Source organism: Cherax quadricarinatus, chromosome 18, assembly GCF_038502225.1.
Source record: "Cherax quadricarinatus isolate ZL_2023a chromosome 18, ASM3850222v1, whole genome shotgun sequence".
Classification (NCBI taxonomy): domain Eukaryota; kingdom Metazoa; phylum Arthropoda; class Malacostraca; order Decapoda; family Parastacidae; genus Cherax; species Cherax quadricarinatus.
In genome coordinates this window covers 21,540,055-21,553,890 of record NC_091309.1, presented here as the reverse complement: position 1 = coordinate 21,553,890, position 13,836 = coordinate 21,540,055, and the positions used below count along the sequence as shown (strand labels likewise).

The 13,836-nt window shown below is 46.2% G+C and overlaps 2 protein-coding genes across 4 annotated transcripts in view; one reads left to right on the top strand and one right to left on the bottom strand.

Annotated features, from left to right (window-relative positions):
* LOC138852878 (oplophorus-luciferin 2-monooxygenase non-catalytic subunit-like) overlaps positions 1 to 8,776 on the bottom strand; it is a 22,384-nt gene extending 13,608 nt beyond the window's left edge. Inside the window, exons 1-5 of the mRNA XM_070086329.1 lie at positions 8,640 to 8,776; positions 8,142 to 8,310; positions 7,484 to 7,646; positions 2,613 to 2,776; positions 1,460 to 1,596 (exon numbers count right to left, since the gene is read on the bottom strand). Of these exons, the coding sequence (XP_069942430.1) occupies positions 1,460 to 1,596; positions 2,613 to 2,776; positions 7,484 to 7,646; positions 8,142 to 8,300 (623 nt within the window). The 5' untranslated portion in view covers positions 8,301 to 8,310; positions 8,640 to 8,776. The remainder of the gene's footprint in view (positions 1 to 1,459; positions 1,597 to 2,612; positions 2,777 to 7,483; positions 7,647 to 8,141; positions 8,311 to 8,639) is intronic.
* Positions 1 to 13,836, top strand: part of for (cGMP-dependent protein kinase for) — a 1,322,775-nt gene that overhangs the window by 622,146 nt on the left and 686,793 nt on the right. The gene's annotated exons all lie outside the window — the stretch shown is intronic.

Genomic DNA, 13,836 nt, shown 5'->3' with positions numbered 1-13,836 from the left:
TGTACTGGCGCTAGTTGGTGTATTGGTGTTAGGTGTTGTACTGATGCTAGCTGGTGTACTGGTGTTAGCTGGTGTACTGGTGCTAGCTGATGTACTGGTGTTAGCTGGTGTACTGGTACTAGCTGGTGTACTGGCGCTAGCTGGTGTACTGGTGCTAGCTGGTGTACGGGTGTTAGCTGGTGTACTGGTGTTATTTGGTGTACTGGTGCTGGCTGGTGTACTGATGCTAGCTGGTGTACGGGTGTTAGCTGGTGTACTAGTGCTAGCTGGTGTACTGGTGTTAGCTGTAGTACTGTTGCTAGCTGGTGTACTGGTGCTAGCTGGTGTGCTGGTGCTAGCTGGTGTACTAGTGTTAGCTGGTGTACTGGTGCTAGCTGGTGTACTGGTGTACTAGTGTTAGCTGGTGTACTGGTGTTAGCTGGTGTACTGGTGCTAGCTGGTGTGCTGGTGCTAGCTGGTGTACGGGTGTTAACTTGTGTACTGGTGCTAGCTGGTGTACTGGTGTACTAGTGTTAGCTGGTGTACTGGTGTTAGCTGGTGTACTGGTGCTAGCTGGTGTGCTGGTGCTAGCTGGTGTGCTGGTGTACTGGTGTTAACTTGTGTACTGGTGTGAACTGGTGTACTGGTGTTAGCTGGTGTACTGTCCAGTCTCCAGTAATGGTTTGATTAAGCTTAATTACTGATGACTGTTAATAAAAGTCCCTCGACAAACATTTATGCTGAGTATCTCTCTCACTTTACGACCACCCCAGCACGTCTCTCCTGCAGGTCGTACCCGTCTTTCAGTACGACCATTCCATGACCAGCCTAGTACGACCAACCTAACACTGCCAGCCAAATACGACCAGCCTCCCAGAGGTCGTAGACCACAATTCCACGATTCTCTTATTTTTTTTTCCTCTCAATTTTCCACGTAAAAACCCCCAAGATCCGGCAGCACAAGAGGTTTTATGGCGGCTGAGATAACGGCCGGGGTTATTGTCGCAACAGGATTGTGGGCGGCTGGGCAGTGGTCCACCGCCCACCCGCAGCTGGTGAGACTTGACGCGGTGACCCGCCGCCCAGACCTGGGGATTGATGACACCGTCGTGACCTTCATTGATTCACCAAACACCACCCAGGCCGCTTACACACCACCCAGGTCACTCACACACCACCCAGGTCACACACACCACCCATGTCACTCACACCACCCATGCCGCTTACACACCATACAGGCCACTTACCACCCAGACCACTTACCACCCAGGCCACTTACCATCCAGACCATTTACATACCACCCAGACCACTTACACACCACCAAGGCAACTCACACTCCACCCTGATCAGCCACACTCCACCCAGATCAGCCACACTCCACCCAGATCAGCCACACTCCACCCAGGCAACCGGAGAAATATTGGGAAGCATTGGACTCATTCCGACAAGAATGTATTTTCAGAAGACGTTGAAACTTACTCAGAGGATGAGGAGGCGAACCAGCCATCCTCGATGACAGTGAGAGGGTTGTCGTGCAGGTCCAGGCGACTAAGACGACCCAGGTCTGCGAAGGCGTCTGGACTGATGGTGCTCACCTTGCTGCCCGTAATACTAACCTGAACATAAACAAATCACTATAGCGTCGGGAGTTATGTCTAACCTTCTTTTAGATCGCCTAATCTCGCACATATTCACGAATTATGGATACGACATTCAGGTTTTGTGGTATTCTTCTCTCACAAGTAGGCACGAATTGATACCAGATTTCAAGTTCTGTCGCGAATTATATCTCACAATGATAGGCGCGAATTATTAACTAACATATTCGTCAGATTTAAGAACATAAGAACGAAGGAACACTGCAGAAGGCCTACTGGCCCATGCGAGGCAGGTCCAAGTCTCCTACCGGCTTAAGCCAATGCACCCAACCTAGTCAGGTCTTTGTGGATTCTCTGTCACATAAACCTTTAGGAAAATGACCCAGGTTGATTTCTCTTTCTGTAAACTATGCATTAAATCAAGTACATACACCGTCCGCACACAGTGCGGGACTAGTCGGTCTAGACTGGTCTAAGTCGGACAGAAACGTTGTTACACAAATAACCCGCACATAAAAGAGAGAAGCTTTCGACGACGTTTCGGTCCGACTTGTAAATGGTCCAAGTCGGACCGAAACGTCGTCGTAAGCTTCTCTCTTTTATGTGCAGGTTATTTGTGTATCATTCCAGTCACGGTATTGTGCCTTTTTTTGTTATTTAGAAACGTTGTTATAAGTTCCGGTCTCACATGTGCGGATTATTTGTGTGTTATTCCAGTCGCGATGTTGTGCCTTTTTATTTTTAAAATCAAGTGAATTTTGAATAAAACAATTATTTCTGTAATTTTCGGTGGCTTAATTTACAAGGATGACCTGCTTTCTAGTTTTAGAGGATGGGAGTTGATCTTTAACTGTGAAATGGGAAGAGCATCAATTTTATAATGTTTGTTAATTGAATTTAAAAAAATTTAAGCTTAAGAAGTGTGTTTGTGGACTGGGTAGGATTGTTTTAAGGAGTTTAACCTTAAAATAAGTGTCAGTGGGTAAGGGGGTTATGGAGTGGATCTTGAGGTGTAAGAGATTACTTGAACTTACTTGTGTGAGGTTGGGGGCGGCGCCGAAGTGGGTGATGGTGTCAATGAGACTGTTGGAGACAAAGAACTTATAGAGGGAGTGCAGGTCAGCCAGTGACTCGAAGGGGTACGAGGTCATTTTGTTGGCGTCAGCGAACGTCAACTCCAGCATTGTGAGCTCGTTACCTGTGAGTGAAGCATAAGTGAGAAGAGAAGCTAGCTACTTTTCCCTGAGATAGATACAGAGAGAGAGAGAATATGAATGACTAACATTACCTCGCAGTCCACAGCAGGATTCGAACCTGCACACTCTGTTTCGAAGTGCACAGTAATTTGATACAGTGTGCAGGTTCGAATCCTGGAGGAGACTACGTGCCCAATAATACACTGGTTATCTTGAAGATGAGATTTGACTGCAGTGACTTAAAACAACGTGTTGAACCTACCATTGAACCTAAGGTACATCTTCTGGCTTACCTTGGATACCTTTTATGGGTTTCGAGAGTCTTTCTACTCCCGGATCCCGGCCATGGGCCAGACTTTATCTGGTGCTAGCCTGGTCACTCAGGCTTGTCAGCAGTGGCTGTAAAACCCTCAAGCACACGTTCGCTCTTATCTTTCAGTATGCACCACACTTTTGGGTGGCCTGCCGCTTTTCCTCTTTTCAGTTTACTGGAAATAAGAGGCCTCTGCAAAGCAACACATCTTCAGTCTTAGTACGACCTGGTCGATATCCTTTCAGCAGACCCTTTAAGAACGCTGGTATTTTTAGTCCCCCATCTAGGCTGACGTTGTGAACTGCCAGAAGACAGTTTTTATGCCACGAGACGAGTGGTCATCAGAAGATTCACTCTGTACCTTTCTCAATGATATTTCAGTAGATATCATTCAAACCTCGACTATGACAACATGAATAATGGCACGAGGTACCGAGACGAAGGTGACGAAACATGTGTAGTTGAATGGAACCTTCATTGACTACGTTTCGCCCACGCAGTGATATATATGTAGTCAGAAAAATATGGGCGAAACGTGCTTCTAAACCGCATTTGTGTCCCTTTACCATCAGTTGGATATACTCACAATAGGTGAGCACATGGAAGCTGCGTCTCACACGAGGCTACAACTTCACCAGTAAGTTCTGCAGATAATTGTCTAGTATAAGCGTTACTGGCATCAGACAAGCATACCAGAAATTCGTTTGTGTCGAGTAGGGGAGAGGGGATGTATCTATCTAGATAACATTCTATTATGTATTTATGCGGGCGGCTAAACCCGTGTGTATGGTATTCAGCGCAAGGCTAGGTGAAGGCTCGATTCACCATCCGCTTATCGAGAATTCTGCTATCTACAGTAACGTGGGATAAGGGAAGGAAGGTAGAAAGGAGGTGGGGTGGTGTATTGCGCTGTATTTACCAGAAGACGATCATATTTGGCAGTGGTCTTGATGTGTTGAACGTGTTCTAACTGTCAGCTTTTATTAACCAGTCTCGGCTGAGTTCTTCTTATTTTAGAGCTGATCACTGATCTTGCTGCGGCAGCCTTGAGAAAGCTGGAAGAGCCAGAGAGTCCACAAGTGCGTGGAAAGCTGCAAAACACCGCAACCCTTTATTGTAATCACCTTTCGCTCGTTTTGCTAAAGGTTTCCGCTGTATTGCGTGTCCTCTTTTTTTTACTTAACTTTATAAGGTTTACCTCGAGCAAAACGCCGTTGTGGTAAAGATTTAAGCTGTTTTGTGCATTAATTCTGTTATTTACATGCATAGTAGCTAAAAATATTCATCAACCATACCCCCGGCCGGGATTGAACCCGCGGTCATAGAGTCTGAAAACTCCAGCCCGTCGCGTTAGCCACTAGACCAGCTAGCCACAATAAGATTCATCCAACTAGGTATATTTCTACACCATAGGAAAGTTAGCTAACTTTCCTATGGTGTAGAAATATACCTAGTTGGATGAATCTTATTGTGGCTAGCTGGTCTAGTGGCTAACGCGACGGGCTGGAGTTTTCAGACTCTATGACCGCGGGTTCAATCCCGGCCGGGGGTATGGTTTATTTGCAATCGTGTCATTACGATTTCTTGAGTCGAGTCAAAAATATTCATGTTTGTCATAGTATGTCTCAAAGCGCTCTGAAGCCTCGAAATATGTTCCAGAAAACAAGTTTTCTCTCGGTATTTTCAGGAGCTTTGGGTAAGAAACTACTTCACGTGTTAATCATTCTCCACTTTGTTTATCCAGATGGCCAGACAAACGTTAAGTGGAGGGATGGCCTCTGATATCTTCGAAAAAATAAAGAACGCTCCAGGTATTAAGTTTACTCTCTTGTTCAATATCTTTAAAAGTTTCGACGCGATCTGCCTTGTCATACCTTATTTGAAGAGGTGTTGGTCCACTTGCCTTCAGCCTATCCTGGTATTCAAGGTGACTCGGTATTGGGAGGATTTTCACCATTCTTAAATGATTTATACTTTTACAGCGGGTCGACAGTGGCATCCAGTTGGCTAGTCAGGGAGATACTGCCTTTCCCCCTCCCCCCCCCCTAAAAAAAAAAAAAATCGAAAGGCTCTGTAAGTTAGAAGAATAAAACATTTGAATAGGAATTAAGTTAGTTACTGAATGATATAACTGTCGGTTTCTTGAGGAGCTAGTTGTTAATGATTTAGTTAAACTTACGAGCCAAGATGATGTATGATTATTATTATTATTATTATTATTATTATTATTATTATTTTCCACGCTTAGTGGGGCTTTGTTAAGTAGTTTTAAAGCCCCCCACTGTGGGTAAAGAAAGGTCGTAAAATAAAGGTCTTCACTGTTAGTCTTTAAATCGCCTGTTTTGCCTATAATGTCCTACAGGTGTGGTTCTGTAAGCTTGCATACAGGTGTCTGAGTAAGGGTGTTTAAGGGATGTATACAACTGGGTGATTTGTGTGTCTTGTCATTATATTCAAATGTACATTGTGTGATTCCCAGAATTTGGGTGGATGTGACACTTGTAAAGGTCATGTACGAAATTTTTACATGGAAACTGTCATCTGTCCTTGTTACAGGTCCAGAAATCTTTGTACCATTCGCAGATGCTTGGATCTGTGGTTCAGATATTTTCGTCAGTATCGTTGACGTTCATTACATTGACGGTAAGACCAGAAATGGAGCCATGTTGTGCCTTGCGCAGAATGGAACCACTGTGTGTGTGTGTGTGTGTGTGTGTGTGTGTGTGTGTGTGTGTGTGTGTGTGTGTGTGTGTGTGTGTACTGGTGTCAGCCAGGTGGGAAGGTTTCTACAGAGAACTCAAGTGTTGTGACCTGACAATAGACACCACTATCATGTGGGAGTTCGACTCGTGGATTTGGTAAGAAATACTCACGTAGGCTGTTATTACGTATAATTACTGATATGTGGAGAGAGCCCTTGCCAGCCGTACCTATCTCCTTGCTCACACACGTAACACTGACTAGCCGCCCACAGTACCCTATGTGAGGGGGCCTTTGATACTGCTGAGGTCAGCACAATATGAATTCAGATAGTGACTCAGGCAGAGACGGTTGGTCGTTGAGTCAACGGTACCCTGGTTACTACTACTGAGACCACTGGTGGGAGCTGGTAGAAAAAAAAAATAAGTTTGGGTTATCAAATAGAAGCGCGAAACTCAATCAAGAGATAAACTTTCAGAAGAATTTGAAGAAAGTAGAGGTGCTGATAGGACCTAGAGAGTTTGATGGTCACCAAAATCTCATCTCTCTCTCTCTCTCTCTCTCTCTCTCTCTCTCTCTCTCTCTCTCTCTCTCTCTCTCTCTGGAGTTAAAATGATCAGTAGACTGCAAGATGTTATTAGTGCTATACTAAGATGTAATAAGGACCTTTAGCCACTTCAAATTTGCAACGATTTCTTAATCATAAGCGGTATAAAGTTTGGCGACAGAGATTTGGGGCCTGGCCTGTGTCCGAGCAGCCAGGACAGTGGCATGTGTCCGAGCAGCCAGGACAGTGGCCTGTGTCCGAGCAGCCAGGACAGTGGCATGTGTCCGAGCAGCCAGGACAGTGGCATGTGTCCGAGCAGCCAGGACAGTGGCATGTGTCCGAGCAGCCAGGACAGTGGCCTGTGTCCGAGCAGCCAGGACAGTGGCATGTGTCCGAGCAGCCAGGACAGTGGCCTGTGTCCGAGCAGCCAGGACAGTGGCATGTGTCCGAGCAGCCAGGACAGTGGCCTGTGTCCGAGCAGCCAGGACAGTGGCATGTGTCCGAGCAGCCAGGACAGTGGCCTGTGTCCGAGCAGCCAGGACAGTGGCATGTGTCCGAGCAGCCAGGACAGTGGCCTGTGTCCGAGCAGCCAAGACAGTGGCATGTGTCCGAGTAGCCAGGACAGTGGCCTGTGTCCGAGCAGCCAGGACAGTGGCATGTGTCCGAGCAGCCAGGACAGTGGCCTGTGTCCGAGCAGCCAGGACAGTGGCATGTGTCCGAGTAGCCAGGACAGTGGCCTGTGTCCGAGCAGCCAGGACAGTGGCATGTGTCCGAGCAGCCAGGACAGTGGCCTGTGTCCGAGCAGCCAGGACAGTGGCATGTGTCCGAGTAGCCAGGACAGTGACCTGTGTCCGAGCAGCCAGGACAGTGGCAAGTGTCCGAGCAGCCAGGACAGTGGCCTGTGTCCGAGCAGCCAGGACAGTGGCATGTGTCCGAGCAGCCACGACAGTGGCCTTTGTCCGAGCCGCAAGGACAGTGGCCTTTGTCCGAGCCGCAAGGATTGTGGTCTGTGCCCGAGCCGCCAGGACCGTGGTACCCAAGACGAATTCAAGATAATGCCACATAAGCCCACTGCAGCAGATTGTACCGGAGCTTCCCATTCCCCATTAATACAATAATCCACTTTATCAAAAAAATTCGTAAATTTACCTTCGAAGGCATTGGGGTCAACAGTGACGACATCTGTCTGGCCGAACCAGACGAACATGAAGGTGCAGTCGCCGAAGACGTTGGCTGGAACCTTTTCCAGTGTACACCGTCCGCTGAGCTTGACGATCTGGAAGTACTGGAAAGTCGTCTCTGCGATGTCTTGCTGTAAAAGGCAGACGCGAAGATTAGTTGTGTCAGGTATATCATTGGGCGCTGGACTTAGCATCTTGGCAGCTAGCATCTGAAAGCCTTCCAATTGGTGCTGGATTTATTGGTAAATAGCATCCGAAAGCCTTCCAGTGAATGCTGGACTTGCAGATAGCATGTGAAAGCCTTCCAGTGGGTTCTGGGCTTAGCATCCGCCGACAGTTTCTGAAAACTTGCCGTTGGTGAAATAATAATATTCTGGGAGCTTCGAGAACAGTTTTTGGTGCTGTTTGATTGAAATAAAAGCTCTGAGATTGTATTCTGGAGTTCGTCATCTACCCTCCTGCCTTTAATCAGTCATTTACCCCGCTACCTGTAGTCTGTCTGTCTTTTTCCCAACATCCTGCATCTTCGCTCCCATCTACCCCTACTCTCATCCTGCACCCAGCCCCTGGCGAGGGCTGAATCTACTAATACTCCACAAATCGGGCTGAATGACTCGAGAACTCACAGAGAAGACGGTGAGGAGCTGGTCTGAGCTGCTGACGGAGCTACACTCCATGATGCGTCCTGCCGTCTCCTCCCTGCAGGTGCAGGGCGTGATGCCTGTAGGACAGGCCGCCCACACGCCCACCAGACATGCCAACACAGCCAACACGCGCTTATACATCCTCCTGAAGCTGCGGGAGGAACTTGTGGTCAAGATATAGGCAGCGATGAGGAAATACGAGAGAAAAAAAAGTACCAGTTTAGGAATAGATCAACGGACGGAGGCTCGAGCCTCTAAATTATCCACACGCGGCTTTAGAGCTCCACATGAATTGTAATAATAAAAAGTATGAATACAAGAAATTAAGTTTATATTGGTGAGAAACTCTAATTGTTAAAGTTTTCAGAATTTAGTCTGTTCGACACTTTGTTTTCAAAATCAGAGTAGAACTTCGAGGTTGTGATTTATAGAGCTACTGCAGCGTTTGGAATTGCAGTTGGGAATAAATGTTATGATTACGGTGGTTAAGGTAGTTGTTGAGGAAGGTGCAGCAGGATCTCGGTAACACGGAGAGATGCGATCTCTTACGACGTCTGGACGGACCGCTGAGCCTCGCTTTCTTTTAAAGCGCCGCTTCGACTGCGTCACGTGGGAGAGAGTTTTTATATTTTTTAAGCGACATAGTGTACAGCAGTAGCGCAGTGCTCAGCTGTTCTGTGATAGTTATAGTGTGGGAACACAAGCTGCTGGCTGATGTGTGCTGGTGAGGGACTGTGAGGGGTCTTGTGTTTTTAGTAGTGGGGTCATTTTGGGGCTTGTAAGAGGTCTGGTGTGACTTGAGAGAAAGGGGACTCTGCTGGGGTGGGGGCTGTTGGGAGTGGTGGAGACTGGAAGATGTGTGATGCACCTCGACGTCTCCCACCTGCTCTTCTCCCCATCCCCTTGGTGGTCACACAGGTTATCACCCAGAACACCTGCTGTGCACTTACCTGTACTCACGCCCTTCCCTCTCTACACACTCCTTCCCTCAGTCTCCCTCCACTCGCTCCCCTACGCTCTCTCCGCTCACATACTCCAATCTCTCAATACACCTTCCCCGCCCTTCCTACTTCCCCACTATAACACACCGCGGCGGGCCACGAGAACCTGGATAGGCTGCAGTAATTATGGACAGACGGTTGTTGGATTTCAACCCCAGCAGTTGCAAAGTTAGGAAAATCGTGGGATTTTAGAAAGAAGACCAGATGTAGAACTGTTGTTTTATGAAGCATTGAAACCTTGTGCGTCATTCAGCAGCAGTAGTAGTGAAGCCTCGGTACTCCGTCTGGTAATTACGACCCGGATTGTGTCCAAGCAAGCTGTTTGTGATGGCTTCATCAGAGATGAAACATAGACTGGGAGAAGCACAGGTCACGAACTTGGGGAAAAAAAAACATTAGGTTAAGCATAAGATAAAAATATATAACTTGAGGCAAACATCAGCGGAATAATCACGACGATATAAGGAATATTTCATTGTATAATGCACGTTCAATATACAGTGTATGTAAACTAACCACAAGGGAATGTTGAATGATAGTTCTAGGCCTTTCGTGTTGCAATCAACACATCACATTCAGGCAGGTTCGTTCAGACGAACGTTTCTCTCTGGAGACAAATATATGCATCCTATATAAGTATGCATGTACACACACACACACACACACACAGTGTTACACTTGGTATGGTGTGACCGGTGCATACCTTACACCACAGTCCCCGGTCACTAAGCATTATTTATAAAGCCAAGGTAGAGGTAGTGGGTCATGGAGGTGGTAGTCACGGTATGTGTGGTATTCTGTCAGGTCCTGGACCAAGTCGGAACCCTCTGTCCCTGGGGTCAGTTATTTATGTGGGTCATTAATCTTAAGTGCTATTCAAGCATTGTATAGGCTGTATACATGTGTATATGTGTGTACGCGTACGTACTCACCTACAGTATATGTGGTTGAAGGGGTTAAGTCTTAGCTCCTGACCCCGGTTCTCATTCCCGCTCTCCTAACTTGTTGGTCCTATCTTTCCTAAACTTAGAATTATGTATGACACCTGCCTCCATTACTTCCTCGAGGCTGTTCCATTTCCTGACCACCCTGAGACTGAAGAAATACTTCCCGACATCCTGTGGCCGATCAGTGTCCCGGGGTTTCCTAGCCAGAGCTCTGGCAACTGTCCTAGTTGACTTGTAAATCTCACAGCTAGTGGTTCAGACAGTGATTCTGCTCCCTCGTGCATATCTCATAGTGGTACCTTCTAAGGTTCCATTGCGTTGGATGTTATTTACCTTCGTCAAACGTTCCTATACCTCCTTTGTTGTGTATATGGCGGCCATTACCCTCTTAACCCCTAAACTTCCCGATGTTATTCCTGTTTCCACTGAAAAGACTTCTTTAAATCGTTTGTTCAACACCTCACAGACTTCTCTGTAATTTTTTTGCGAGGTCTCTTCCATCTTCAGTCGAATTACCTGGTCTTTTATTATCTTTTTTTTTTTTTTTGTAATGTGGCTATGAAGCAATTGTGGCGAGTGATGGTAAGAGGTGAGTGTGAAAATGGTAGTAAAGATTGGTTGTGAATGTGATAATAGGCAGGTGTGAGGGGTGGTAATAAGGGGTGAAGCAGATATCGAGTCACCTTCTCATTCAAAACAGTGTATCATTATCTAAATGGATTGAGCATCAGAAGCGCTATTCCTATTTTTCCCATGTCCATGATAGTGACTGCTGCTCTCAACCTACAACCCCCTCTGCTGCTGCCACTCTGGTTACTAAACACACACTGTACAACACCTTTCACAATTTCTTAATTTTCTAAACCTTTAGGTAATAAATAGGCTGCCTGCGTATCTTATACTGGGTGAAGAGGATTTCTCCGATTATTGTTAGATTCATACGAATGCCGTCCATACGTTCATTTAACGCTCATCTGGCGTTGACGCTCTTTTTCACTGCTTTCATCTTTGCTAGGAGCGCTGAACTACCCACATAGGTTGACACCTTCATGAAATGCGATACAATCTTTGGTTGATGTGAGGCTCCGGTGATATGTTCGGTGCTATACTAACCTTAAGCACTCTCTTCGAAAGTTTTCAGTTTTTATTTCCCCTCTGGTATGTACTTCATCTGTTGGGTTCTTTCTCCCCCAGGGTTTTCATAACTTTGTATTTGCTGGGGTTGAACTCCAATAACCATTTGTCTGACCACTGCTGTACTCTGCACACGTCATCTTATAATCTTTCCCGGTCCTTTACAGCTTTTCCTATTAGTTTTACAGTATATATATATATATATATATATATATATATATATATATATATATATATATATATATATATATATATATATATATATATATAATGTATATATATATATATATATATATATATATATATATATATATATATATATATATATATATATATATATATTGTGTGTGTGTGTGTGTGTGTAATTTTTTATTAACACATCGGCCGAGTCCCACCAAGGCAGGGTGGCCCGAAAAAGAAAAACTTTCATCATTCACTCCATCACTGCCTTGCCAGAAGGGTGCTTTACACTACAGTTTATAAAACTGCAACATTAACACCCCTCCTTCAGAGTGCAGACACTGTACTTCCCATCTCCAGGACTCAAGTCAGGCCTGCCGGTTTCCCTGAATCCCTTCATAAATGTTACTTTGCTTACACTCCAACAGCACGTCAAGTATTAAAAAACTATTTGTCTCCATTCACTCCTATCAAACACGCTCACGCATGCTTGCTGGAAGCCTATGCCCCTCACACACAAAGCCTCCTTTACCCCCTCCCTCAAACCTTTCCTAGGCAGACCCCTACCCCACTTTCCCTCCACTACAGATTTATACACTCTCGAAGTCATTCTTTTTCGTTCCATTCTCTCTACTACATGTCCGAACCACCTCAACAACCCTTCCTCAGCCCTCTGGACAACAGAGGGTACCACCTCTAGAACTGTACTGGGGACCCTCATCCTCAGAGAAGAGAATAAACGTACTTTAGGGAAAAGTCAAGGCTCTCCCCGGAGCTGTTTGAATATTTTTTTCAACTACCACCCCTATATTCTATATTCTATGTGAACTGTATTTATAGACAGAATACAATGACAAAAAGATGCAAACATAAGTACAATGGTAAAATATATCAAAGATTCTGAATATCCTCCAGTTCCTCTGAAGCCAGACGTGAGCCCAATATGCAGCAAGCTTTCCCCTCCAGATGGCGCCGCGCTAAAGCGCTGGAACATGAAGATGGCCGCCCTAGGGTCCCTGGTAGTGTCGATGAGTCTGGAACCCAGGTCTTTAAGGAATCGTGTAGCGCTTTTTCCCATGATCCCAAGGTCTCTGATCCCATTGGGACAAATTGTGATAGTGTTGGCTTATGTCTCTGTACATGCCGATATTGTACTCCTCCCTGTCATCCGATAGTATGATGGATGTAGGTGTCAGCCAGCCATTCTTCAAAGAATTGATGGTGATCCTGTCAGGGTGGTTTGCGGGGTTATGAGCATTGTTGGCTGCTAGGTATCAGGGCTCTCTCTCTCTCTCGGCTGGGTATCCAGCTGTAGCAAGGCTTTTCTTTATGATGTCGTTGACATCATTGTGTCTTGCATGCCAGTCCTTGATTTTGGAGCAGTTAAGACCATGTAGACCATACTGGTTGGCCTGTGCACCGCGGCAAATACACGTATGTTCGGTGCGGATTGAGGCAGTGAGGCGGAGAGCCAGGGTCGAGACGTGTTCCCATTGGCGAAATGGGAACTGTTTGAAGTCCCCAGAGTCAGGTGCACTCACAGCTTGGAGACGGGCAGTCTTCTTGTCTGATGTTACAGCACTCAGCAATTTGGCAAGCACCCTTTTCGGCGATGAGGCATCCCAAGTTAACTGTTTGTAGGCCAGTGCTGCACTAGGTTTTGGTGTCTCCCATTCGGTAATGGCACTGACATTATATATGTCGTGCCCATTAGGTAAAACTTGCGATTTTGGCTTAAATAGCAACACTCTTGCTAATTGGCCAGTTTTCCTATTCAGCCTTGTACCTTTTCACAAAGTGCTTCAGTCTGCCCAGGTTGACATATTTCCTAAGATGTGCACCTTCATATGATAACCCTATACTGCATGAATATGACAGTATCCTGAGGCAGATTTTTACGAAAGTACTTAACCTTGCTCTAGAAGACGGGCAGTGGAACCAAGCTGCACTTCCAGTCAGACTAGGAGGCATTGGTGTCCGCAGGTCATCACAGATTGTGCTACCTGCTTTTCTGTCCTCATGTATTGCATCCATAGGGATTGTAGCAGCAATTCTCCCTGAACATCTTTGGGACAAGATTGGAATCCAGGACCAAAAGTTCATTGACGGAGCCATGATCTGGGGTAATCTAACGGGCTTTGAAACCAGACCTGCTCCCCCCCAACAACTACAAACAGTCGCACTGGGATGGCCCGATAGTGGAGAAAATAGCCTCAACGATGCTTCAGAGTGTGTCAGAGAAGGATAGAGCCCACCTCCTGGCAGTGAGAGCTCCTCATGCAGGGGACTTTCGGTTGGCTGGTCCCAACTCCAGCCTTGGCACACGACTCGACCCACAGACCATCCTCATTAGTGTTGCCCTTCGACTTGCCGCCCCTATTCTCGCCAAACACAGGTGTATTTGTGGCAGTGAAG